General features: G+C 46.9%; 1 protein-coding gene across 3 annotated transcripts in view; it reads right to left on the bottom strand.

The window, feature by feature from the left end:
• caly (calcyon neuron-specific vesicular protein) overlaps positions 1-20,295 on the bottom strand; it is a 33,729-nt gene extending 13,434 nt beyond the window's left edge. The window contains exons 1-2 of one of the 3 annotated variants that reach the window (XM_052041706.1): positions 20,035-20,295; positions 3,233-3,386 (exon numbers count right to left, since the gene is read on the bottom strand). In XM_052041706.1, coding sequence (XP_051897666.1) covers positions 3,233-3,361 — 129 coding nt within the window. In that variant the 5' untranslated portion in view covers positions 3,362-3,386; positions 20,035-20,295. Of the gene's footprint in view, positions 1-3,232; positions 3,387-19,657; positions 19,838-19,862; positions 19,942-20,034 lie in introns of those variants that run through there. The other 2 variants (XM_052041705.1, XM_052041704.1) reach the window with 2 other exon arrangements.
• Between the last annotated feature and the right edge of the window lie 7,238 nt (positions 20,296-27,533).

Genomic DNA, 27,533 nt, shown 5'->3' with positions numbered 1-27,533 from the left:
AAAGCAGGTAGACCGGGTGGTGAAAAAGATGTTTAGCACATTGGCCTTCATCAGTCAGGGCACTGAGTACAGGAGTTGGGACATTATGTTGGAGTTGTATAAATCGTTGGTGAGGCCGCACTTGGAGCACTGTGTACAGTTTGGTCACCCTGTTATAGGAAAGACGTGGTTAAATTGGAAAGAGTGCAGAGAAGATTTACGAGGATGTTGCCAGGACTCGAGGACCTGAGTTATAGGGAGAGGTTGGCCTTGGAGCGTAGGAGAATGGGGCAGCGACCTTATAGAAATGTTTAAAATTATGAGAGGCATAGATAAGGTGGACAGCAACAGTCTTTTCCCCAGGGTAGGGGAGTCCAAAACAAGGGGACATAGATTTAGGGGCAACTTTTTCACGCTGAGGGTGGTGAGTGTGTGGAATGAGCTGCCAGAGGAAGTGGGTGAGGCAGTATCATTTAAGAAGCACTTGGATAGGTACATGGAGGGGTGGGGCTTGGAGGGGTATGGGCCGAACGCAGGAAATTGGGACTAGCTGGGTCAGCATAGACTGGTTGGGCTGAAGGGCCTGTATCCGTGCTGTATTGCTCTATGAATCAGAATCAGGTTTATTATCATTACATTACGTGAAATTTGTTGTTTTGTGGCAGCACTAGAAAGCATGTACCACCAAGCTCAAGGACAGCTTCTATCCCGCTGTTATAAGACTGTTGAACAGTCCCCTAGTACGATGAGATGAACTCTTGACCTCACAATCTATCTTGTTATGACCTTGCACCTTATTGTCTAGCTGCTCTGCACTTTCTCTGTAACTGTGACACTTTACTCTGCATTCTGTATTGTTTTACCCTGTACTACCTCAGTGCACTGTGTAATGAATTGATCTGTACGAACGGTATGCAAGACAAGTTTTTCACTGTACCTCGGTACAAGTGACAATAATAAACCAATTCCAATACAGTGCAAAGACATAAAATTTACTATAAATTACAAAAATAAATAAATAGTGCAAGAAAAGGAATAATGAGGTAGTGTTCATGGGGTCATGGACCATTCAGAAATCTGATGGCGGAGGGGAAGAAGCCGTTTCTGAATCATTGAGTGTGGGTCTTCAGGCTCCTGTACCTCCTCCTCGCTGGTAGTAACAAGAAGCGGGCATGTCCCAGATGGTGAGGGTCCTTAGTGATGGATGCCGCCTTCTTGAGCTACTCCTCCTCATTACTGTTTTGAACTTCCAGAGGTACATCATGGTCAGAACAGCAATGAACTTAACTTGCATGGTGCTGCTTCCTGAGGTTAACCAACCACTGACTGACCTGCACTCACTCACTGACACATGCAAACAGGAAGGCACCAGCAGTCCAGTTGCAGGCAGAGAGCTGCCCTGTGGAATGGGGGAGGAGTGAAAAAAGATTTGAGGAGAAATAGTCTCACAAATGTGGGAAGCTGAAATGATTCTGTGCACAATAACATGACAACAAAAGTCTACTTTGTGCCCAGTGATTTTTTTGTGGATATGAGCATTTCACCTTCCAGAGAAAGTAATTCTGCACCATCCTCATCGCTGCAACTCTGACTCACGTCTAGGCTCCAAGGATGGCTGATTTCCTTCCTTAAGTCATCACGGTTTTACAGTCGACGTGGTTACTATTACCAATGCTTGCTTTTCCTTTTAAATTAGTCATCATCATTAAGTTAGTCAAAATCAAATTCTCTGCCTGCCATGGTGGGATCTAAACTGGATTGTTAGCCCAGGCCTTTGGATTGGTAGCCCAGGCCTTTGGATTGGTAGCCCAGAAAGTCCCCACCAGAACCAAAACATCACCACACCCTGTAACCACTGTAGCTAGAACAACTGGAGGAGCCCCTTTGGAAGCCAACTGTGTTGATGAGGTCCAGAAGATGAGGAAGTCCATCAATAACCTATCATTATTTATTCACGAACTTCTATTGGAAAGCTGATATTGGTTTAAAATTTCTTTAAGTAAAATGTCTCCCTCTGTTCTAAATTATTTACAAAACACAATGTTTAACCACAGATCACTGAGTTTTAGTGATCAGTAAGCATGGTATGAACATAAGGTTGGCAGTGTTGATTTTCATAGCTCCAGTAATCTGCCACAAGTACAGTAGACCCATAGAAGTGATTGAGAAATATCAGTTCTTGGCAAAGGTCAGCAAAGATTTTTATTTGATTTATTTAAGTGAGTTTAAATGTTTTTAATTGTTTCCAGTCCTTTGACTTTTAAATTGTAATTTTTTGTGGTTATTTTAGTTCTTTGTTAACAGGGTGTGATACTGAACATTGGTGAACGGCAAAGTCATCCACAAACATTCAATAGATTTGGCAGCATCTGGGGATGGGCTTTCACCGGCTGTCAAAGCCCTTCTATAAGTGCAGCCAGGACAGGCGATGCTCTGATTTCCCGCTAGCCGTGAGCCACCCGCTATTTGCTGCTGAGCTGGTGGTGAGTGCTTTCTACAGTCCTCACTGACGGGGCCCTCATGTGTGAAACTGTCTTCACTCTGGAGTTGGACCAGAACAAACCCTACCCTTGAAATAGCTAAAAAAGTTTTGTTAGCGAATTAAACTATGGGTGTGGCTTAACCAGAGATTTCCTGAACTCCTCCAACATTGAGAAACTTTCAAAAACTATCAAAAGTTGTAAACGCTGGGAAACAGTTGCAGTTTTGCTCGAGACTGCCCAGAGTCCATGGGGACCACCGTGTGGAAGCCAGCTGGGAGAGACTGGCCAAGGGCAGCCAGCAAGGTTGCACAGAATGCAAATTTGATGGCATTTAAAAAATCAAGCCTAGTTGCTGGAGGTTGCCTTTATGATTTTTACTGCCTTTTTCTTCCTTCTTTGATCTCATTCTGTCAAATGGTTTGCCCTCAGTTCTGCCCCTGTGTGCTGTGGGAATGTCTGTGGACACTTACCTTTCATTACCTGCTTGCTCCCTGGGGGAAAAAAATTTCCCCAAGGCGGCTCACTTGATAGAAAGGCTCGGGCAGGGAGCTGATGTGGGGCTGGAGCCTCCACAGAAGGGAGCTTTTAATCCGTGCCTTTTTTAATTCTTTCTAAAACCATATCAACGGAAATTAATGCAATCTCAGTCCTAATTATTTAATTCATGTGCACATGTACATTTTCAGCCAGTAGTGCCCACATGAGCTGCCTGTCTGTGGCGTGACCTCCCTTCGTTTGACCCAGACGCACAGGATTGTTTTACAATGTACCTTCTCGGGGAGCGGCTGTTGAAGCTGATTTACATCCAGTGGAGTTATCAAGGGGATGTTATCAAAGCCATCTTCCACACCCTGTTCTTTCTCTGCCTTCTCAGAGAAATTGCATCCAGGCTTCACCATGTCTGATTGGAATGATTAACCCCACCTGTAAAAGAGGGAGAGAGTTAACCAGGAGCTTTCTCTGATAGATACTTCCATTATTTTAATGTAGCTCTGAATTAGCAGTTAAAGGATGTATTCCCAGTTCTACGCAGGGGGTAATTGTTAATCACTGAAGGTGGTTTGGGTCAGTTCACATGGTACAAACTCTGGCAGTTAGTGCTGCAAATCTCCTTCCACAGGTGTCCCACCTGCTGATATTTGTGACTTTACTTCAGGACCAGTAAAACCAGCTTCTAAATGACTGGCAAGTTTGAGAGAGTTCTCAAAACCTGACATTATCTCCCCAGTTCTTCACTCTGTCAATGTTTACTTCAGTGTAAATAAGCAGTCAGATGACAACTTTACCAAATTGACATCAACATGTTTTAATTCACAGACAAATCTAAGTGAAAAATGCAAGTGGATGAATTTACTTAAATGCACACCGTTTCACTTAAAGGCAAACATGCTTGGCACTGACTGCTTTAGCCACAGCTCAGTTGGCATCATTCTGAGGCAGGATGTTGTGGTCCTGACTCCAAAGACTTGAGCACAAAACTCTCAGCTGACACACTGGTGCGGTGCGAAGGGAGTGCTTCTCTGTCAGATCTGACTTTCAGATGACACCTTAACATAGAACATAGAACAGTACAGCACAAGAACAGGCACGATAGAAAACATCCTATCTGGATGCATCACGACTTGGTACGGCAACTGCTCTGCCCAAGACCGCAAAAGACTGCAGAGAGTTGTGGACACAGCCCAGCACATCACGGACACCAGTCTCCCCTCCTTGGACTCTGTCTTTACCTCTCGTTGTCTTGGTGTAGCAGTCAGCATAATCAAAGACCCCACACACCCAGGACATTCTCTCTTCTCTCCTCTTCCATCGGGTAGAAGATACAGGAGGCTGAGGGCACGTACCACCAGACTTAAGGACAGCTTCTACCCCACTGTGATAAGACAATTGAACAGTTCCCTTATACAATGAGTTGGACTACGACCTCATGATCTGCCTTGTTGTGACCTTGCACCTTATTGCACTGCACTTTCTCTGTAACTGTGACACTTTGTACTACATCAATGCACTCTGTACTAACTCAATGTAACTGCACTGTGTAATGAATTGACCTGTACGATCGGTTTGTAAGACAAGCTTTTCATTGTACCTTGGTACAAGTGACAATAATAAACCAATACCAATACCACTGTGATAAGACTATTGAACGATTCCCTTATAGGATGAGATGGAGTCTGACCTCATGATCTACTTTGTTGTGACCTTGCACCTTATTGCACTGCACTTTCTCTGTAGCTGTGACACTTTACTCTGTACTGTTATTGTTTTTACCTGTACTACATCAATGCACTCTGTACTAACCCAATGTAACTGCACTGTGTAATGAATTGACCTGTACGATCGGTATGCGAGACAAGTATTTCACTGTACCTCGGTACAAGTGACAATAATAAACCAATACCAATACCTTCAGCTCACCATGTCTGTGCTGACCATGATGCTAATTTAAACTGCACATCTGCCTGCACATGGTCTATATCCCTTCATTCCTGCCTGTTCACGTGCCCGTCCAAATGCCTCTCAGATGTCGAGGCTCCCTCTGTTGGGGGAGGGGGAAGGACTGATGCAAAAGGTGGCTGGCACTGTTTAGAAGAGCAGGGGAGTTTCCTGCAGCATTCTGCTGACAACAACCCCTCCATTAATGCCAGCAGAAGCAGATGGTTATCACAGTGTTGTTGGTGGGAGCTTGCTGTGCACAAACTGCTCTGGTTTCCCACATTAGAACTATCGCCATGCATCCAAAAGTATTTAATCATCTGTGGGCAGTTTGGAACATCACAAGGTGTTGTATAAACACGTTTCCCTTCTTCAGGTGAGTGTCCTTTGAATTCTAAAGCAAGTCACTTCATTACTTCATGATGCATTTCTACTGATCACTTGTTGGACCTGAGCAGTGAGTTGAAACATTCCTTCTATACTAAAAACAGAAAATTCTGAAAGTACTCAGTAGGTCAGGCAGCATCTGTGGGGAGAGAAACAGAGCTAAGGTTTCAGGTCAGAGATCCATCGTCAGAACAGGGAAGAAGCTCGTTAGATGACAGGGAAGGGGGGAGGGGGATGTCGCTGATGGGGTAAAACCGGGGTGACCATGGGGATAAGCTGTAAACAAGGTTATCTGGTCAGTGAGTGACTGCGAGCAGCTAGAGGGTGAGGGCAGAGACAAGGGAATGGAGGACACACAGAGACCACAGATGCTGGAATCCGGAACAACAAACAATCTGCTGGAGGAATGCAGTGGGTCGAGCAGCATCTGTGGTGGGCGGGAGAGGAATTGTCAATGTTTCAGGTCGAAAACCCTGCATCAGGACTGACGGGAGCTATGAAACGCAGAGCAGGAGGACAGGTCTGGCAGGTCAGGTGGGGGCACGTCCTCCTCCCACAGAGGGGAGAAGGAAATAAATGGTGTTGAAAGCAACCAGAGAAGCTTCTCTTATCTCCTTCCCAGCTCTGAACGAGGGTCTTCGACCTGAAACCTTAGCTCTGTTTCTCTTCCCACAGATGCTGCCTGACCTGCTAAGTGTTTCCAGCAGATTCTGTTTCTATTTTAGATTTCCAGCATCTGCAGGTTTTTAAATTTTCACATTCCTTCTCTATACGGCTCTGATCTTCAATCACAGGCTGGGGGGAGCGTGGTGTTGGGAGAGGGATGAGGGTAACTTTATCTCCTCTCCTGCCCTGCCCTGCCCTGGGTTCTGGCAGAGACTGCAGCAGCAACAATGGTCACCTACACCCCAATCCCTACACCTGGTCCCATACACCCCCGTCCCATACACCCCTGTCCCACACACCCCGTCCCACACACCCCGTCCCACACACCCCGACCCACACACCCCGTCCCATACACCCCGTCCCATACACCCCGTCCCACACACCCAGTCCCACACACCCCGTCCCATATACCTGGTCCCCTACACCCCCGTCCCACACACCCCCGTCCCACACACCCCGTCCCACACACCCCGTCCCATACACCCAGTCCCATACACCCAGTCCCACACACCCCGTCCCACACACCCCGTCCCATACACCCCGTCCCACACACCCAGTCCCACACACCCCGTCCCACACACCCCGTCCCACACACCCAGTCCCATACACCCAGTCCCATACACCCCGTCCCATACACCCCGTCCCATACACCTGGTCGCTGGTCCCATACACCCCATCCCATACACCCAGTCCCATACACCCCGTCCCATACACCCCGTCCCATACACCTGGTCGCTGGTCCCATACACCCCGTCCCATACACCCCGTCCCATACACCTGGTCGCTGGTCCCACACACCCCTGTCCCACACACCCCTGTCCCATGTACCTGGTCCCCTACACCCCCGTCCCATACACCCCGTCCCACACACCCCATCCCACACACTCCGGTCCCACACACCCAGTCCCATACGCACCATCCCCTACACCCTGTCCCATACACCCGGTCTCCTACACTCCGTCCCAGTATAACCACAGGCCACAGAGCTCCAACTGCCTGAAGTCTTCCTGAAACAGTCTGTGACAGTTCCTCTGAACCTTCGGGTCACATTGTGTTTCAACAGTTCATCCAAACAGCCAGTGTGGGACCTTCCCACCAACACCAAGCTCGGTCCCCACACCTCCAGCCCCACACCACCCAGGTCTGAGCATACCCCTGGCACCAACAATCCACCTTCTGCTGGGGCAACACACAAACTGCTGGAGGAACTCAGTGGGTCGAACAGCATCTGTGGGGGGAGATGGACAGTTGACCCACTGAGCTCCTCTGGCAGTTTGAATCTTCCCCCCCCCCCGTTAACGAGGAGCTCCTGTGTAATTGTGCAAAGCCCACAGTCTCCTCCACTGCAGAGGGTGAAGGGTCAGGCCCAGGTCACACAGACAGACTGAGGTGGAGACACAGGATGTGCCTGGTCCCGGGGGAAGCCCACTGATCTCAGAGAGGAGTCACAGCTGTATTGAGCACCAGCAGACATGCCGGTTTCCTCCCTCTCCAAACCTCCGGTGTGAGTCAGACCTGGTGCTGGACGGCAGTGAACGCTATGGACACCTGCAGATTCAGCAACCACAGCGCGGCCGGTCATTGTGGCTCGGTCTGCAACACCTCAACTGTGTGCTGTCTGTTGTGTCTCTGTACCACCTGTTGGTTACCTCCTTCCCACTGTGAACATTCCAAGGTCCATCATTCCCACCCCAAGAGTCCAATTCCTGCTTTCCCTGAATCATCCCTGGAAAGTGTAACCCCTCGGGTTTATAGCTGCTCCATCAGATCCAACTCTGCACTTGTCTGGATGAGTGCAGCTTCAACAACACTCAAGGAGCTTGACACCGTACAGGATGAAGCAGCCCGTCTGAGTGCAGCTTCCAGGCAAGTGGAGAATTGGATTGGATTGGCATCCCCATCCACACCCATCCACTCACTCCACCACCCATACACAGTGGCAGCAGTTTGTACATCTACACAATGCACTGCAACAACTCACCGAGACTCCTCAGAGTCCTTCCAAACCCACCACCTCTACCAGCTAGAAGGACAAGGGCACCAAAAGCACGGGGAACACCACCCACTGGAAGTTGCCCTCTGAGCCACACCCCATCCTGACTCGGAAATATATCACGGTCGCTGGGTCAAAATCCTGGAACTCCCTCCCTAACAGCACTGTGGGTACACCCACACCTCAAGGACGGCAGCAGTTCAAGAAGGCAGCTCATTACCACCTTCTGAAGGGCAGTTAGGGACGGGTGATTAAACACTGGCTCAACCTATGAAGCCCACACCCCTTGAATGAATATTAAAAAGTCTGGTTAGTGCCTGGGCACACTCAGCCCCACCTCCTCCACATGCCCCCTTCTCCATTCACTTCCTTTTCCCTGGACAAACACCTGTTTCTCTCCCAACCCATCAGCCAATTCCTCATCCGTGTTTTACAACAGGTTTCCAGTTGTTGATGACAGGGACTTTGCAACCACTCATGCCCTTTCTACCAAACACCTGAACTGTTAATTCCACCTGAAGTACGAAGAGAAATACTTGGCCCGTCAGGCAATATCAATTTGAAATGTTAACCCTGTTTCTCTCTCCACAGATGCTGCCTGACCTGATGAGTATTTCCAACACTTTGTTTTTATTTCAGATTTCTAGCACCTGCCTTTGGATTTTTGCCATTTCCTACCAACCACAGCATATACTGACTCACTCTCAAAGGTATTTAGCATTTCATAAGGTTTATGTTTCTCTCTCCTGCTTGGGAATAATTACATCCCTCTGGGTTAATCTAGTTAGCCCTGTCTGTTCCACCAGTGCATTTATCTGGATTAACATGGATAGTGTGCCCTGTCGTTTGTATTATGGGAAAATATTGTTTGGCATCTTACTATCTTATGTTTATATTCAGTGTTTTGATCGGAGGCTTTTCTTACTGCCAGGATTCCCTTTCTGGTCAGACCTTATTATTGTGTTGTTTGAAGGGTCTACTATTGACCACACTGCTTATGTCCATCCCCCTCCCGTGGTTGTGCTCTGCAGCTGCCCTGCCTTCAGTTCTGACGGTTTAGCTGATGAATTCAGAGCCTTGTTTGTTTAACCCACAATCGTTAATCTGATTACAGTCAGGGAACCAGTAAACAAACACTTTTATCAAGGAGAAAGCAGAAGGTTAGCCTACTGCTGCCTCACTGTAACATCAGCCAATAGTAACACCCAAGTTTGACTGAACATGCCACTAAACGGCAGGGATGCAGAAAAGATTCACAGGGCCAGAAATTCAGTCACACAGCACTGGTGAATTTCCATTTTGGGACATAAATCAGTTATTTCTGGAATGGAACAAGACTGCCACCATTTCAGGTTGAATGTCCCACTTGAGAAATGCACCCAGCACATCTGCAGTGAATCATACCTCCACCAATGATGTGAGTGTTCAATGTGCATAGAATGATGTCACTTCCTGTGCAAAGCTCCACTGCGACGTTGTCAATGTAAATTGGGGTATGTACTTTTGAGCATGTCTGTTGTAGACCATTCTCAGAACAGCGACCTTCCCGTCGTGCTGCTGCATGGGCTTAGGAAAGGCTTCTCTGAGCAGAACCCACGCCAGCCCAGTTCTGGAAATACTAACGTAGGTGGGTGGCCAGTAATGCAAAAACTGAGGAGCCTACAGATACTCAGCAGGTCAGGCAATATCTGGGGAGACTGAAACAGAGTTAGCTGAGAAGCTGTTCAATTAAAGTCAAAGTCAAAGTTGAGTTTATTGTCATGTGCACACGTACATGTGTGCACAGGTGCAATGAAAAATTTACTTGCAGCAGCATCACAGGCACATAGCATCAGATAAGCAGCATTCACAAGAAAAACATAAATTATATACAATATTTACAAGAAAGAACACAATCAGAACATTAAAAAAAGGTCCGTTTTAGTGCAAAGTGGTCAAAGTGGTCATAGCATTGCTAAACTGTAGTGATTAGGGTTTTGCCAGTTGGTTCAAGAACCGAATAGTTGAAGGGAAGTAGCTGTCCTTGAACCTGGTGGTGTGGGACTTCAGGCTTCTGTACCTCCTGCCTGATGGTAGCTGTGAGAAGATGCCATGGCCTAGATGGTGGGGATCTTTGATGATGGATGTTGCCTTCTTGAGGCAGCACCTATCGATAGTGGGAGGGACGTGCTCATGGGCTGAGTCCACTACTCTCTGCAGCTTCTTGCATTCCTGTGCATTTGAGTTGCCATACCAGACCATAGTGCAACCAGTCAGGATACTTTCAACAGCACATCTGTAGAAGTTTGTTAGTGTTTGGTGACAAGCTGAACCTCCTTAACCACCTAAGAAAGTAAAGACGCTGGCATGCCCTCCTTGTGATTGCATCTGTGTGCAGGACCCAGGACAGGTCATCTGATATGTTAATACCCAGTAATTTAAAGCTGCTGACTCTCTCCACCATCAATCCCCCAATGTAGACTGGCACATGTTTGCCCTCCTTCCCCTTCCTGAAGTCAACAATCAGCTCTTTAGTTTTACTGACGTTGAGTGAGAGGTTGTTGTTGCAGCACCACTCAAGCAGGTGCCCTGTCTCGCTCCTGTACGCTGACTCATCACCACCTGTGATTTGTCCAACAACAGTGGTGTCATTGGCGAATTTGTATTTGTAATTATCCAGTTACCTTCCAACTCTCCTTGGGGCTCACCCCCCATGGTTCTGACCTCCACCACTGCACCAAACTGACAATCCCCCAGGACAATACCCCGTCACCCGATAGACTTATCACCAATCAGATCCCCCCATCAGGCCCTAATCCATGACCCCATTCAGTGCTCAAGCTCCCATCCACAGCCCAAAACCCGCTGTCTGCCAGCCCTCTGCACATAGGGCTCCTCTGGCTAGGTCTTGCTGCCAGACATTTGAGCTGCCTTTGCATGCTCCAGAACAGACCAGCACATGAACAGAAGGTCTCTTCCATGTCTACTGTTCTTTCAGTAGTGCATTATGCCTTGGGCAGTTGTTCTGCAGCAGCCGTCGTCCGAAGGGGACACATTTCAAGACCACATTACCTGTCCTCTCACATTCTCATAAAGAATAGACTATGGGCTGAATGATGTGGGAAACAGATGCTGATCGTATCTGCTTCCATCCAGCATGACATCAGCCCAGCATCAATAAGGCATTCATTTCAGTAACACTGAGATATTCTGCTTGATACCCAATCAGCTGAGTGCATTACTACTAAAGGCATGAATGCCTTCGTAAGAAATTCATTTACAATTCACTACAAATAGCACACGCACACCTTCCCTTCAGATTTCATGATCTAAGGAGAGCTCACTGACAGTCAGATCTTGAGTCATGTGTTGTGTTTAGGTCACATTTATTCACATTGGGATGTGTTGGAAGTATTTATCATCAGAGTCAAACAGAAGTAAACACAGATTATCTCGCTCTGGATATGAGGTTCCATGGTGTTAATGCTCCCTTTAATTTTGGCAAAATTTCATTTAGTTCTGAATGGAAACCAATTGTTCATCACCAACTGTTGATCATGGGCACCTTCCTCTGGCTCTTTGTGCTGAGTTCACAAACCTCAAAGCCCATTTTCCATCAGTTTAAAGGATGGAAAATCAGGGTTCGTACCACCACAACTCGCCAACCATACGCCGCACCACACTCACTCAGGGCAACAACTGGCCTTTGTGAGAAATCTTTTTCAACAAGCCATAAATTGTGGTTGTTGAAGGAATGGAAATTTCCCACTGGTGGAAGTGTTGCTTGGGTGTGGGCAAGAAGATCATTAGAAAGAAATAAAACAGAATTTGTCTGCCACGTCATCTTGATCCTGATGAATTAAAAAAATTCAAAGTTCCTATTGGAATAAATTGTTTTCTGAATAGATTGTCTGTCGGTAATTAGTAGATTCTGATGCGTGGCTGGAACATGGCAGCTCCTGAAGATTATTTAGCCTCTGTTGTTATGTTCCTGAATCAAGCAATTCATACCCCATGACATTCTCGTAACATCCATTAACAACTTGGAGGCAGCAAAACAGTGCAGCAGGTAGTGCTGCTGCCTCACAGCTCCAGTGACCTGGGTTCAGTCCTGACTTCCGGTGCCGTCTGTGTGGAGTTTGCATGTCCTCCCTGCAGTTTTACCCCGGATGCTCCAGTTTCCTCCCACATCCCAAAATGTGCTGTACATTTCCCTAGTGAAGGCGGGTTACTGAGAGATAGGTGGGGGAATGAACTGATGGGTGTGCTCTGAGAGCCAGCACAGACTCGATGGGCTGAATGGCCTTCCTCTGTTGTTTAAGGAAATGTAGCAATGCTACTCCTTCAGTGGTTCCATGTGCAAGTGTTCTGTCAGGTCTTGTCTTAGAAAACGGGAAAGTCTGGATTCAATCCCAAGGTTATTTGAGCTAGACGACTTCAGCTAAAGGTATTCTTGACTCCAGATGGTTCACATACATGGCCCTTGGGTGAAGGGGTGATGATGCTCAACGTAGCCTCCCCTACACTAAAACAACCTGCTACTGCTCAAGTTGAAGGATGCCATGGAGAACTGACGTCGTGAAAAAGTGATTTTGCAGACATTGGCACCGTTAGATCAGAGAAGAAGCTACACCTGACAAAATATTAAAAGGACCCAGGGAGGGTTTCCCAACTAGTCCTGTGGCCAAGATGTGACCAGTTACAACTGCCACACCAGTTCCAACACCAGAAGCTTAGCAACAATAAACTCAGCCATTTACATATCATTGGATAACCAAGTCTGTTTAATATCCAGTCAGCAGGAAGATCTCCCCCACATGTTGTGTCCATTGAAAATGGTTTCTTTCTAAAGAGCACTTTAAAGTTTTGCAACATATTGTACAGAAAAACACTCTTTCCTGCTGATTTCATGATGGAAAGGTAAAGAAAAGCTCTTCACTACTCAGAACTTCCCTGCTTTGTCGTTTCTTTATGCTGCAGGAAGGGTCTTCATCCATCACCCGTTCCTCATAGCTTTCCTACCCTCTGCACCCTCAGAGTCATTCTTCTTCCACAGCCTTGTCTCACACCCTCCCCACACAGCTCCACAGCTGTACCCCTCACTGAAAATGACATGCCCTGCCTTAGGATGAAGGTGCTTTATAACTGCTGGAAGAACTTAGTGGGTCAGGAAGCATCTGTGGAGGCAAAGGGATGTGGTTGATGTTTCAGGTCAAGACCCTGCATCAGGACCCAAAATGTCCATCATCCCTTTACCTCCAGCAGTGTGTTTGACCCATTGAATTCTTCTAGCTGTTTGCTCTTTGATCCAGATTTCAGCATCTGCAGCCTCTTGTGTTTCCACTTTCTAAGTGTGGGTTCTTATTCCACGTGGCTTATACCCTTCCTTCCAGCTTAACCAAGTGACTCCTGATCTGAACAATAAAGCACAAGTGTGAAAAGCTCAACTGTATGTGGCAGCAGATGTTATAAACTCAGCACATTATCACAAACAGCTCATCTTAACCTTCACACATTATCTAGTTCAATGGGACTTTTACCGTCACTGTCTGTAAGGAGTTTGTACGTTCTCCCGTGGCTGCGTGGGTTTCCTCCGGGTGCTCTGGTTTCCTCCCACATTGCAAAAACGTATGGGTAGGTTAATTGGGTTTAAAATGGGCGGCGCGGACTCATTGGGCCGGAAGGGCCTGTTACCACGCTGTGAATAAAACTTAATTTAATTTAAAATTTAATTTAGAAACAAAAAGGTAAGATGATGCCAAATACTGATACTGGAATTTGACTGTAACGGAGTTGCTGTCTTACGTGTGTGTTTCTTTCCTGACTATAAAACCCAACTCTCTGGTCTCACATTTTGCCACCTTCATGTACCATAAAGCCACACGAACAATGGAAACTGCTCATGCAAACTCTGTCCACATTAACTCTGTCCCAAGAACATTTATGCCTCAACATTGTCATCCTGCTCTTTGTATTGCAGAGAAACTCCTAGTTCCAAACGAGCACTGCTTCTCACCATTCCAGCTTTTATTTTTGTCTTCACATCAAACCAAAGCACTGCAGGGGAAGCTGTGGCAGCTCTCCCACTGTAATTTAGGTGTCAGGCTGGCAGAGGCACTGGAGGAGCAATGCACACAGCCATTCACACCAGTATTCCTGCCAATCTCACATCACACAACCTTGGTGACAATTCTGTCTCGCAGATTGAACACATAGTTAACATGGGCACTGAATTAACTCCATGCTCTAAGTAGGGGCCTGGTATCAGTTATTACTGGATTAGTATCCAGAGGCAACTGGGTGGTTTAAATTCAACTTTTAACTGCATCTAGAATCAGAATACTGGTTTCAGTAATGGTGATTGTGAAACTACAGGATTCTCACAGAAGTGAAAGAAACCTGCCATACTTACCTGGTGTGGCCTTTGTGTGATTCCAGACTTTTCCTTTAACAGCTCTCTGCGGCTAACTACCTACTCAAGGGCATTGAGGGAAGGGCAATAAACGCCAGTCATGCCCACAGTGGTGAACTAACAAGTCTCCATTGCCCATGTCTATCGATGATCTACATCCAATCCGCAGGAGGCTTGGCGGTTTCTGTGAAGGGTATTTTTTGCTGAGCTGTGTGTGGGTCTAAGTGACTTTCTTTGCTTTGTCTGATCCCCTACATCATGTAGAAGGCACCTCAAAAGTGATCCCATACCCTGATACCCTACTTCCTGAGGAACTAGATTGCCCACATTCTATGACGGTTCTTCAAAGGCAGTTGCCAAGAGATGAATCAAAGCAGTGAGCAGTTGCTCTCCCAGTTCCCGGCCTCTACTGGTGACCGTAGCTCAGTGACCACAGCGGTCTGGTAGGAGCTAATGGAGGTCTGAGCACGGAGGCCGCTTCTTCTGGGATGAATAACCCACTGTGTGAATGAGCATCAGATAAGATAAGATCTCTTTCTTAGTCACATGTACATTGAAACACACAGTGAAATGCATCTTTTGCGTAGAGTGTTCTGGGGGCAGCCTGCAAGTGTCGCCACACTTCCGGCGCCAACATAGCATGCCCACAACTTCCTAACCTGTACGTCTTTGGAATGTGGGAGGAAACCGGAACACCCGGAGGAAACCCACGCAGACACGGGGAGAACGTACAAGCTCTTTACAGGCAGCGGCCGGAATTGAACCTGGGTCGCTGGCGCTGTAAAGCTTTACGCTAACCGCTACACTACTAGTCATACCATCCTGTACACAGTTGTTCACTGTCCGATGCTTTCCAAAATTAACATTATATTTTTTCCCCAATGTGATTACACTTCAATAAGCATTCCATTAGCTATGAAGCACGTTGGGATATCTGAAGATTGTGAAAATCACCATATAGGACCATTAGATTTGAAGCAGAATAAGGCCATTCAGCCCATTGAGACTGCTCCTCCATTCAGTCATGGCTGATTTTTTCAATTCCATTCCTCTGCATCTCCCTGTAACCCTTAACCCCCTTACCAATCAAGAACCTATCAATCTCTGTCTTAAATACACCAAATGACTTGGCCTCTGCAGCCCTCTGTGGCAATGAATTCCACAGATTCACCACCCCCTGGCTAAAGAAACTCCTCCTCATCTCAGTTCTAAAGGGACGTCCCTTTATTCTGTGCCCTCAGGTCTTAGATTCTCCGACTAATGGAGATATCCTCTCCACATCCACTCTATCCAGGCCTTTCAGTATCCGGTAGGTTTCAATGAGATCCCCCCTCATCCTTCTGAACTCCATTGACTACAGGCCCAACAACATCAAACACTCCTTGTACGTTAAGCCTTTTATTCCCAGGATCATTCTTGTGAACTCATGATCATTAATCTATCTACGAGTAACATAACCACTGCTACCATTACCCAATTCCATTCTGAAACACAAGACCTCACCCATCTTTCAAAATTAATGCAATGGAATGGAAATATATTTTAAATAAATGAACTGAATCAAAAGGCAATTAGATTTTTACTTTTGCGAAGGTAATTTTGCCTGAAAATGATTGTCATGAAGTGGCGGAAGTCGTGTGAACAAATCATCTGTCAGTACAGCAACCTTCTGCTTACAGAAGAGGTAAATCTTTATCCTAACACTAAATCTTGACAAGAGTTCCTACCCCGACTGCAGCAAAGTCACATCTTATTCCATGGAGAAAAACACTGCTGAAAGGTTCTGAGGTACCAGTCAGGATTATAAAAGCCAGGATTATTATGATAATGACTTTAAGAGCTCACAATGTGGAATTTAGGGCTAGGGTCAGGCTCCAAAACAGAATCAAAATCAGGGAAGGTTGGTTGGCTTGGTAGAACTGTCACATAATACTGCACTTTAAAATAATTCCCTTAAAATAATTATACCACAGCACGATGACACTCAGCAGCAAAGCAGTTTTGATATTTGTGCGATGCACAAGGAAGTTTGTACTAGATGATCTTCAGGAAAAAAAGCAATAAGCTGAAAATGTTGAATGGAAAGCATTTACCATGCAAAGCCTGAAGTCCAAGCATGACAAATCCCCACACCATGAGATTCTTAAAATTCCATTGCCTTATACATTCATCTAATTAGTTTCTGTTTGATCTGACAATAGCAGTTTATGGCTATGAAGCTTTAGCTTCAAGCAACAAAGGGGTGAATATTGTCTCACCAATTTATGCAGGCTAGAGACACTAATGAGAAACAAGTTCTTCGAGTACACTGGAGAGGATGGGTGACCTTCTCAACAGGGTATTATATGATACCCAGTCCTTTTGTTACTCTGCATCTAGTTAATTTTCAATCACCACAATGACATCCATCCGCAACCTTCACATTGCAAGATCTTAAAGTCATTATCATAATAATCCTGACATCTATAATCCTGACTGGTACCTCTGAACCTTTCAGCAATGTTTTCTTTGCAAATAGCAATAGTAAACTCAAGTATCATTTCTGTGCATCCTGCTATAATCCAAAGTTAAATTCCTTGTGATATTACTCTGTAATCAGTGGACAGATGTGCAGTTCAACCTCACTTTTGTGTTCAATCAACCACATTAACTCTTAATAAGACAATGTTTGGATTTTACAATCCTTCCCCCCCCCCCCCATTCAAAGCACAACTCTCTGATCAAACCTGCAGTCTCCAGTCCCAATACTTCCACATTTTCTTCCGTATATCTATTGTTAGGCACCTTGGAACATTCCTTATCATAATAATATAAATACAAATGGCTGTTCTGTTTTGTTTTCTTATGATCAAGCCTCCTTCTGTTACATCCCAGAATGGTGGAACATTGCTTGCGGCAGGAATATTGCAACATTACATTCTGTCATTCAAGGTTCTAGCCTTCTATTGCTATCAAAGATTGTGCATATTTTGCCTTTCACGGGCTGCCTGTGCCATGTATTTTCTGGGGGGGGGGGGGAAATAAGAGCTGTGCTCAAGGTGCTGCTCCATTTTGGTTGTTGTGACTCCAGGTCAGTGAGTGCAACTTGTAACCAACCAGGGCAGGACTTTTGGCATTGACAGAAGTCTGGTTATTGATAAATAATGTGAGGATGGGAATTCCAGACTGAAAATTGTATGTTGGATGATGAGAATCATCTCGGCATCTACAGGCACTGAGCTCCTCTGGTGCTTGGTAAAGCACTGCCCAGTGCCTCGTGCGACACTAAGTCATCTGAGGCAGTTGAAACAACTTGCAGTCGTATTGCACCTTTAACAGGAAAACATCCCAAGGAGATTGACAGCAGGGTAAGCAGACAAAAACTAGCACAGAAGCAAGGAAGGGGATAACTGAAAGCTTAATCAAATGGGTATATTCTAATGGGGGTGGGGAGGGAGGGGGTTTAAAGGAGCAGAGAGGTGCAAAGTTCAGGGAGAACGATCCAGAGTTATGGCTGAATCCCACTGAGACACATCTGCAACAGTGAGGTGAAGGGATAATTCAGAGCAAGAACCAAGGTAACAAGGTCACAAAGATGTGGGGCAGGAGGTTACAAGACAGGGAGGGTTTGACCTGTAGGGGTTGGGGTGAACATTAGGGGGATTTTATATCTTGGACACTGGCAATCCCAGGAAGTTCTGTAGGTTGGAATCACAGGATTGATGTGAGGCAGAACATGGGCAGGTCAGGGCACCGTCAGCAGGGGTTTGAATAGGCTCAAGTGTCCAGAGGGTGAAGTATGGGTGACCAGTCTGGGAGGTGTTGGTCGTGAGGAAGGATCCCACTGAGGGTACGGGTTTAAGCAGAGCTGTGAGACAGATAGAGCCAGACGGTGTTGCAGAGGTGAAGCTGGCATCATTTGTAGTGGAGGGTGGGAGACGAGGATGAGATGGTCTCCTTTAAATTCAGAGTGGAATAATTGACTCTGCTACACCTCGTGTGGGGGGAGTTATCACAGCCACTGACCCCTGCCCGAAGGCCAGGCTGTGAGCTCAGTGCAATGCCTGTTCCGCCGTCAGCGCTCACTGCCTGTTCTTCCTCCTCAAATACAGCCGTCCAAAGTCACACCATCAGCCCCCTGGGTCGCTGGCCAACTGGTGACACCAACTACTGATGAGATGAGAACATTTGAAAAAGTTCTAAGTTGAGATAGTTATTTTTAGCATGAAAACAAATGACGGAATCTTCAGGAGGTGAACTGCTCCGAGTCTATGGACATCAAGCCTCAGTCCTGTGCTCCCAGTCCATGGACATCAAGCCTCAGTCCTGCCACACACAGACTGTCACAAGCCCTTTAGTACGTACCCCATCTCATTGCCCGTTGTGCACGGCCGCCCGACCCCTCTGGCGTCCAGGCGACGCTCTAACCCTGGAACACTTGGCCGCACACCGTGAGACGTCTCATCAACCCAACCGAGCAGCGGTGATGAACGAACTCCCCCTCAAAAATCAGCCCAACGCCCGCCAACACAACACATAGGACCAGGGGGCCATTCGGCCCGTCACGTCTGTTCTGCCGTTCAGTGAGAACGCGGCAGATCACACCAGACCCACCCTCCTGCACCATCGATTTCCCTAATATCCAATCCCGGAGGCTGTGACGCCGGGTTTAGCCCCCAGACCTCATCATCATCTGTGTCCACCTTGGTCCAAACCAACTTCCAACATCCGGCAGCCCCTGAGTGGAGAGTCCTCACTCGTCCCCCCCTGTCCAGCTCCGGGCCCTCGGAGACAGCCCGCACCTACAGCGGGCTCCACTCCGCACACCGCACCGCCCCAACCGGCGCGGCGGATCGGACGGACGTTAAAGTTCTTCAGCACAATGAACGGGCGGCGGCTCATTGTTCGGCAGGAGGAGATGGTCAAACGTGAGCAGCAGCCGTGCCCGAGGCAGAGAGCCGAGTTCAGGGAGCAGACCCCGGGGCCCATTGCTGGGAGGGTCCCGTCTCTCTCTCCCCGTCCCGCCCGGGTTTAAGACCATTCACGCTGCGAGCCCACCGCTGGCACCGAGTGTGGAGGCAGCTCCCCGGGCACAGCCAGCCCTGTGTCCACAGGTGGGGGTCTGGGCCAGGGGCTGGGTGGGGAGGGGGTGATCGGGGGGTCGCCGGGAGCCGCGCCAGGGAGGGGGTGGGGGGAGTGCTGGCTCTCTCCCCTCCCAGGTGCTGCGGGTCGGCAGGCAGCTTCGCCCCCCCGGCCCCATTGTCTCCGCATCCGCACGGGCGGAGGCCGCCCCTCCCCTCCCGGCGACCGTGCACCGGCTCCGAGACCCCCGCCCGCACTCACCGCGACGCCCGCTCCCAGCCACCGCCCGCCGCCCACCGCTGCTGCCGGCGGCGAGACCGTGCTGAGCATCCATCAGACCATCCCGATCAGCCGCGGGCAGCTGCGACCGCTCACCACCCCCCACCCAACCCCGAAGCGCAGGCGGCAGCGGCGATGTGCGGGAGCTCAGGCGCCAGCCCCACAGCCCCGAAAACCCGGCACTCACCAGCGGGAGACGGCGAGGAGCTGGAGACCTGCTCGACTCCGGGAAGAGAGGTTGAATGAGAGAAGGAGACTGCGAGAGGGAGGGAGGGAGGGAGGGAGGGAGGGAGGGAGGGGTTGCCAAGGAGATGCCTGTCAGCGTTAATTACTGCCCAGAGTCGGGGTGTACCAGCTACCTGTTGGTGTGTCAGAGAGGCGAGAGCGGACCCCAGCACCGGCAGCTCCGCGACGTCGCGGGACAGATGGTCCCGTAGCTTCCAGGGGTATCAGTCCTCAATTATCTGTGTATTTTACATTGCAGTAAACCAGGGGTAAATTGGTCGAAGCGCGTTCATTTCATAAACATTTTGAGAAGGGAGATTAGCTGTGGGGACTTTGCTGGGTCCCGAGACTTGGTATCAGACTGGCAATCTGACTCCGGCATCCGCAGCCAACAACTGCCCGTGAGACCTGTGCCCTCCCCGGGACACCACTGACCGGTCCACTGCAGCCCAACGCCCCCAGCCGCCTGCTACACACGCGACCACCGTCCGAGCCACACCCAGCGTCCCAGACAGAGCAGGACACCCTATACAAAGTACCTTTGGTTCTCCACAGTGCCTACCAACCCACCTACAGTCTCTCTGTGTGTACCAACCCACCTACAGTCTCACTGTGTATACCACCCCACCTACAATCTCACTGTGTGTACCATCACCCCACCTACAGGCTCACTACCACCCCCACCTACAGTCTCTCTGTATGTACCACCTACAGTCTCACTGTGTGTACCACCCCACCTACAGTCTCTCTGTGTGTACCACCCCCACCTGCAGTCTCTCTGTGTGTACCACCCCATCTACAGTCTCACTGTGTGTACAACCTAAAGTCTCACTGTGTATACCACCCACACCTGAAGTCTAACAGTGTGTACCATCCCACCTACAGTCTCACAGTGTGTACCATTCCACCTACAATATCACTGTGTGTACCATCGCCCCACCTACACTCTGACTACCACCCCACCTACAGTCTCACTGGGTGTACTATCCCGCCTACAGTCTTGCTGTGTGTACCATCCCACTTATAGTCTCTCTGTGTGTACCAACCCCACCTATAGTCTCACTGTGTACCATTCCAACTAGTCTCTCTGTGTGTACCAACCCACCTACAGTCTCTCTGTGTATACCACCACCCCTACAGTCTCATCGTGTACCACTCCACCTACAGTCTCACTGTGTGTGCCAATCCACCTAAAGTGAATAATTTATGTTTAATATGTTTTTCTTGTGAGTGTTGTGTCTCTGATGCTCTGCGTCTGTGATGCTGCTGCACTAAGTTTGTCATTGCACCTGTGCACACATGTAATAAACTCGACTTTGACTTTGACTTTGTATGTGTCCAAGGATCGTTAAAGGCAGCAGCACAGGTAGGTAGGATGGTTAAGAAGACATATGGGATCCTTGCCTTTATTAGCCAGGGCACAGATATAAGAGCAGGGATGGTGATGGTACAATTATCTAAAGCATTAGTAGCACCGTAGCTGGAGTGGTGAGTGTGGTTCTGGTCACCACACTCCAGGAATGTGATGGTGCTGAACAGGGTGCAGAGGAGATTCACCAAGATGTTGCCTGGGATGGAGCAGTTCAGCTGTGAGGAGAGGCTGGGTTTGTTTTCCTTGGGTTAGGGTTAGGCTGAGGGTAAACTGACTGAGGTATATACAGTTATGAAGGGCACATATAGGGGTAGATAGAGAGAAAGCTCTCCCTTCAGCAGAGGTGTCCATAACCAGATAACCGGAGGGCAAAGTTTGAAGGTCAGGACAGGAGATTTAAAGGGGATTTGAGGAAGAACTTTTCACCCAGAGGGTGGTTGCACTCTGGAACACACTTCCCGAGGGGGTTAGCAGAGGCAAGTATTCCCACATCACTTAAGAAGCATTAGATGAGCACTTGACAGACCAAGGCATAGAAGGCTATAGACCAAGTGCTGGGAAATGGGATTGGTATGGATGGGTATGAGATGGTTGGTACGGACACAATGGGCTGTATAGCCCTTTTCCATGTTGTACGGCTGTTCAATTCCCCTGATGCCCTGTAGATTTCCTGCAAAGATTCTTCAACAAACTGTCCCACACTATGACCCACAAAGTAAGTGAGAACAGCACCAGTCCAAGTCAAACATCATTCCGCAAACGATGGATTTCACCACATCTTTACCACTGTCAATCGTTATCTTGCAATTCCCGGCCCACTGCCTGAATCTCTGAAGTTCTGTTCTGAAGACACTGAGCCCTGGTATCTGGGGCATTACAAGTGCCCGTAGGCTGGGAAAGGTGAATCAGCTACTATCCTGATCCAGTACCTGCAACCACAAGTGTTTAGTCATCACACCACCAGGGTCAGCTACCCTGGTTTCAACACAGGAGAAGTTCTGAACACGAGGAATGCAGGTTAAAGCTCCTCTCAATGACAGCAGTGTTTTAGAGAGATTAGAACCGTTTTGAAATGATAAGGAAATGTAATTTTTTCTCACATTTCACAAAACCCATTTACTTGCTTACACTTGCAGTTGTTCTTAACTCATCACAGCGAGGTTGTGGACACCTATACATTTTTTTCATCTGATTTTTAATAATTTTTTATTGAACTTTTTTATCCTTACAGGAAAGTATAAAAGTGTAGCGGAAAGATCTGATTAAATACAAATGAGTCACTGCAATATACAAGCCATTGAAAGGAGAATGCCTCATGCATTGCGGTTATGACACAATGAATGTTGAGGTTGGAAGGAAAAATAAGATTAGCATGAAACCCGACAGAGTGATGGAATGGAAGCAAGAAGTACAGCTGAGGTGGGGTTGGGATAGGTTGGGGTCAGGGGTTGGGAGTCATGTGCTGGTTTATTATGTGAGATACATATTGAGAGTGGAATGTATGTACTCAGAATACGAGTGGGGAGCATCACTCAATTGGTGGGACATATCGGGCAAACACAGGCACACATAATGGAGAGGAGGTCAGGGACAGTGTGCTCACCTTGGAGTAAATTAGTTTTCAAATTGACTGCCAAATTTGGCTCTGATAAAACAACGACCTCTTTTAACAAAGGCTAATTCATTGACTCTGCACCATTCAAGATCTACTAACAGTATGGAAAGCATTTTCATACTTTGCCCAGTTACCTTGGTCAGCTGTTGGTTTCTCCAGGGATGACTGAAAGATCTAACGCTTGTATTTTAGTCCCTCTGTCTCCTTGCCCTCTGCCCCCTGTAGATCCTTATGTTCCTCCAGCAATACAACTCTCCCCATTCCAACTCTCTCAGTCTGTCTCTGTCCTTCTCTCCTTATCCCATCGCTGGCACTTCATCTTCATCTCCATCAAATTCTCAAATTCTGTCTTCGGTCCCCCTGTTTCCAGTCTCCTTGCATTTACACTCTCATGAAACCAACTCATTGACAATGTTTCCAATAATAACTTTTACAACCTCCCTTGTCCAAACAAGCATCTTCCCTACACATTCTGTGGATCCTCCTTAAATACCTTGTACATTAAACCCGTTATATAACTTCAAATATTGACAAAGGATTCACACATTTATGATTATAACTGAGAGTATACCCCAACTTTTGTCAATCCCCACAATATTGATAATTGGTTTATTATTGTCACATGTACCGAGGTATAGTGAAAAACTTAGTTTTGCATGCCGTCCATACAAATCATTTCATCACATCAGTGCACTGAGGTAGTACAAAGGAAAGTAACAACAGAATGCAGAGTATAGTGTTACAGCTACAGAGAAGGTGCAGTGCAGGCAGACAATAAGGTGCAAGGCCACAATGAGGTAGATTGTGAGGTCAAGAGTCCATCTTATCTCACTAGGGGTCCACTCAATAGTCTTATAACAGTGGGATAGAAGCTGTCCTTGAGCCTGGTGGTACGTGCTTTCAGGCTTTTGTATCTTCTGCCCGATGGGAGGGGGGAGAAGAGAGAATGTCTGGGGTGGATGGGGTCTTTGATGATATTAAGCTGCTTTTCCAAGGCAGCAAGAATCCTCAGTATTGTGAAAGTGTTATCACTTGATCATTCCTTCAGCATATATTTTGGAAAGATGTGAATTGAGCAGCAAGTTCTTATTATTGACTGAGGTGGCTATTTATGTAGACTAAAACAACATGTTAATAATTAGATAATGCTCATAGCTCAAATATAATGCAGTTAGAAATGTAAAGCAGTGGTGTGAAATAGTGTTAACCTGTTCTCTACTGCAGGGTTTTTTGCTATGAGCAAGTTATGGAAAATCCAATTGTATCAGGTCAGGGCACTTCACCCTTGTAACAGCATTTAGTTCTGTAAATTAATGATGTCACAAATGAATGGCAAGAGAAGTAAACACAAGAATAATTTTGTCTTGCTTTTTGGATGTGAAATCTGCTCTTGAAATAGGGGTTAAAGTAATGTCCTCTCCATTATAAAATGTCTGGTCTATGCAAATTTATCTCCGTTTTATCTACTCACTTTTAGGAGTGTGGGCATCATTGGCAAAGCCAAGATTTATTGCCTGCACCTTATTCTCCTGTTGAGGGCTGTGGTCAGGTAGGGTGTTCCAGGATTTGGACCCAGTGATGATGACAGAACTGTGATCTATATCCTGGTCAGGGTGATGTGCAGCTTGGAGGGAACCCACAGTGGTGGTGTTCCCATGCACCTGCTTCATTCTCCTTCCTGGTGGTGGAGGGACAGATTTGGGAGATGCGGTCGGAATAACAGAGATTCTTCTAACCATGTATAAGACATCAGTTGTGACCAAGAATTGTTCTGGCATTAAAATTTAATTGATACAAATATGGAATATCATTCCAAGTGTTAATTGATGTTGGGTAATTTAAAAGTGTAAAATTTAATGGACCAGAATTTGCGCAACAATGGAGCTCTCCTCTGGCCTCAAAGAAAGCCACTCACAAAGATCCAACAAGAGCTTTTCCTTCCTGGTGCCTGCTGCTGACAGATGTCAGTTCGAGAGGACCCTGGCACCCAGCAGCTGTGAGCTCATCAAGCTGGCTGAAGAATTCTCACAGACTGGTGCATAGGAAGCAATTTTAATTAACTTTTCAAATCGAGAGCTAAATAAAGATTTGGATGGCATGCATGTGATTGAGCTAGGTCTTGAGATATCATAAATACATTGACTTTTTAATTTGTTCTAGTCTTAAAATCCCTCATGACTTGAAAAACTACTTTCAGAAAATTACAACCACATAACATAAAATTAATATTATCGTTCCAGGAAGTTTGCTAAGGTCTAACCATGACTGAGAACATCATTAAAAGCTTAGGTCAATCTCAAGAAGTAAAGGATATGATTTTCCAGGTATTTTCCAGCAGAAGTAATTCATCTACAGCATACATTCAAGTCAGTTCAAATCATTTCCCTTGGTTGTGCTGGAGAAGGCTGTAACCAGCACAGTGAAGCTCCCAACTCTGGGATTTCCATGATGAATTATACGTGTGAAAATCCCAGATCTGCTGTCAGCTTCACAATAGTTTCACCCTCATTATTACCACAGACTCTAGGCCTATATATCTGTTGTAATTTTCCTTTCTCCTCTCTGGGTCCCACTTTGCTTTCTCTCTCTTTATTGCACTGTCTTGGGAAACTGACACTACATTCAGATGCTTTTAATTACACTGCCTTGGTAGTCCTGTTGACAATTTCACAGCTCTTCAGTCTGATCTGTTGAGGAGATGCCAAGTTGTTTGGCCAGATGACCAGTTTCCCTCTGTCTTGTCTGTAGCTCATCAACTTGTGGTCCAAGGTACTCTCAGGATTAAGTGGGCTGAGGCACGTCTGAGTAAAGGTGAATGCTGCACCAAGTTTAGGGCCATGGTAGTCCAATTCTGGTATCACACTCGTATCTCATATTCCTTTCAATAGAGAAGGAGGCCATTCAGCCATCTATGCAGACTCAGAGCAATCGCATCGGTCCCATTGCCCCACTTGTTTCCCCATAACCCATTCTCCTTCACACGCCTGTCACCTTCCTCGATATTCTTGCTGCCGACATACACCAGGGTAATTCACAGTCAGCTATCGACCTATCAACCAGCCTGTCATTGGGATATGGGAACCCAGAGCACCTGGGAAAACCCATGTGGTTGCAGAGAAAACATGCAAACTCTACACTGACAGCACCTGAGGTCAGGATCGAACCCTGGTCCCTGGAGCAGGAAGGCAGCTGCACTACCTGCTGCACCACTTAGGCAAGTTCGTAACTTTATGTTGCTGATTGCAAGCACAAGCTTATATCACATCATGCCGTTTCCTTTGGACATAACAGTGGTGAAGATATCCTCAACCCATTCACCATCCAAACCATGAAGATCACCAAAATAATTTGTTGAAATTGTCTTTTTATTATTTACTCTCAGACGTATCTGGCAGCTCCACAGTATCAGCATACTGTAGTATATTGTGCTGGAAGTTTGGTGATATGCCCTCTCTGATTATTTGGTCAGTCTGATACAATCAGACTAAAATTAATAAGGTTTATTTACATAAAAGACACAAGAGTTCAAAGTCATGCATCTACATTTTAATTTTCACCCAATTTTTTGCCACAAGATGCACTGAACATGAACTGAATCATCTCAATACCTACAGATGGATCAGAGGAGGAAAGTTTTGGGCATTTGCCTCTCTCTGTCCTGGTAGGTGCAGGTTCGATTGTAACACTTAAGAGAAGTTTGGATAGGTGCATGGATGGGAAGGGTTTGGAGGGATATGGTCTGGGTGCAGGTAGATGGGACGAGGTAGAAGATCAGGTCGGCATGGACTGGATGGGCCGAAGGGCCTGTTTCTGTGCTGCAGTACTCTGTGACTCTATGATAAATGTTATTGATTGTTTCTGTAATAATCAAAGTAGATTTGTAGGTTCATTTATAATAAAAATAGAAAATGCTGGAAATACTCAGCAGGTCAGGCTGTGTCCACAGGGAGAGAAACAGAACCAAGATTTCAGGCTGAAGACCCTTCTTCAGAACTTTATATGTTTCTCTTCCCACAGATGTGCCTGACCTGCTGAGTACTTCCAGCATTTTCTGTTTTTGTTTCAGATTTTCAGCAAATTTCACTTATTTACTTGAAAGGGAGGATAACATGACAGATGTGCGAATCCCCGCAGCACCCGGTGTCCCTGTGATCTCTGTCTCTGAGGCCAACATCAGAACATCCTTCAAGAGGGTGAACCCTCGCAAGGCATCAGGCCCTGACGGTGTACCTGGCAGGGTACTGAAAATCTGTGCCAACCAACTGGCTGGAGTGTTCAAGGACATCTTCAACCTCTCACTGCTGTAGTTGGAGGTTCCCACCTGCTTCAAAAGGGCATCAATCATACCGGTGCCCAAGAAGTGCAGGGTGAACTGCCTCAACAACTACTGCCTGGTAGCACTCACATCTACTGTGATGAGGTGCTTTGAGAGATTGGTTATGGCTAGAATTAACTCCTGCCTGAGCAAGGACTGGACCTGCTGCAATTTGCCTACTGCCACAACAGGTCGACAGTGGATGCAATCTCACTGGCTCTTCACGCAGCTTTGGAGCACCTAGACAATAACAGTACATACGTCAGGCTGCTGTTTATCAATTACAGCTCAATGTTCAACACCGTCATCCCCTCAGTAATAACGAACAGGC

This window comes from Pristis pectinata, chromosome 30 (assembly GCF_009764475.1).
Source record: "Pristis pectinata isolate sPriPec2 chromosome 30, sPriPec2.1.pri, whole genome shotgun sequence".
NCBI lineage: Eukaryota > Metazoa > Chordata > Chondrichthyes > Rhinopristiformes > Pristidae > Pristis > Pristis pectinata.
This window is presented reverse-complemented; position numbering and strand designations above follow the sequence as displayed.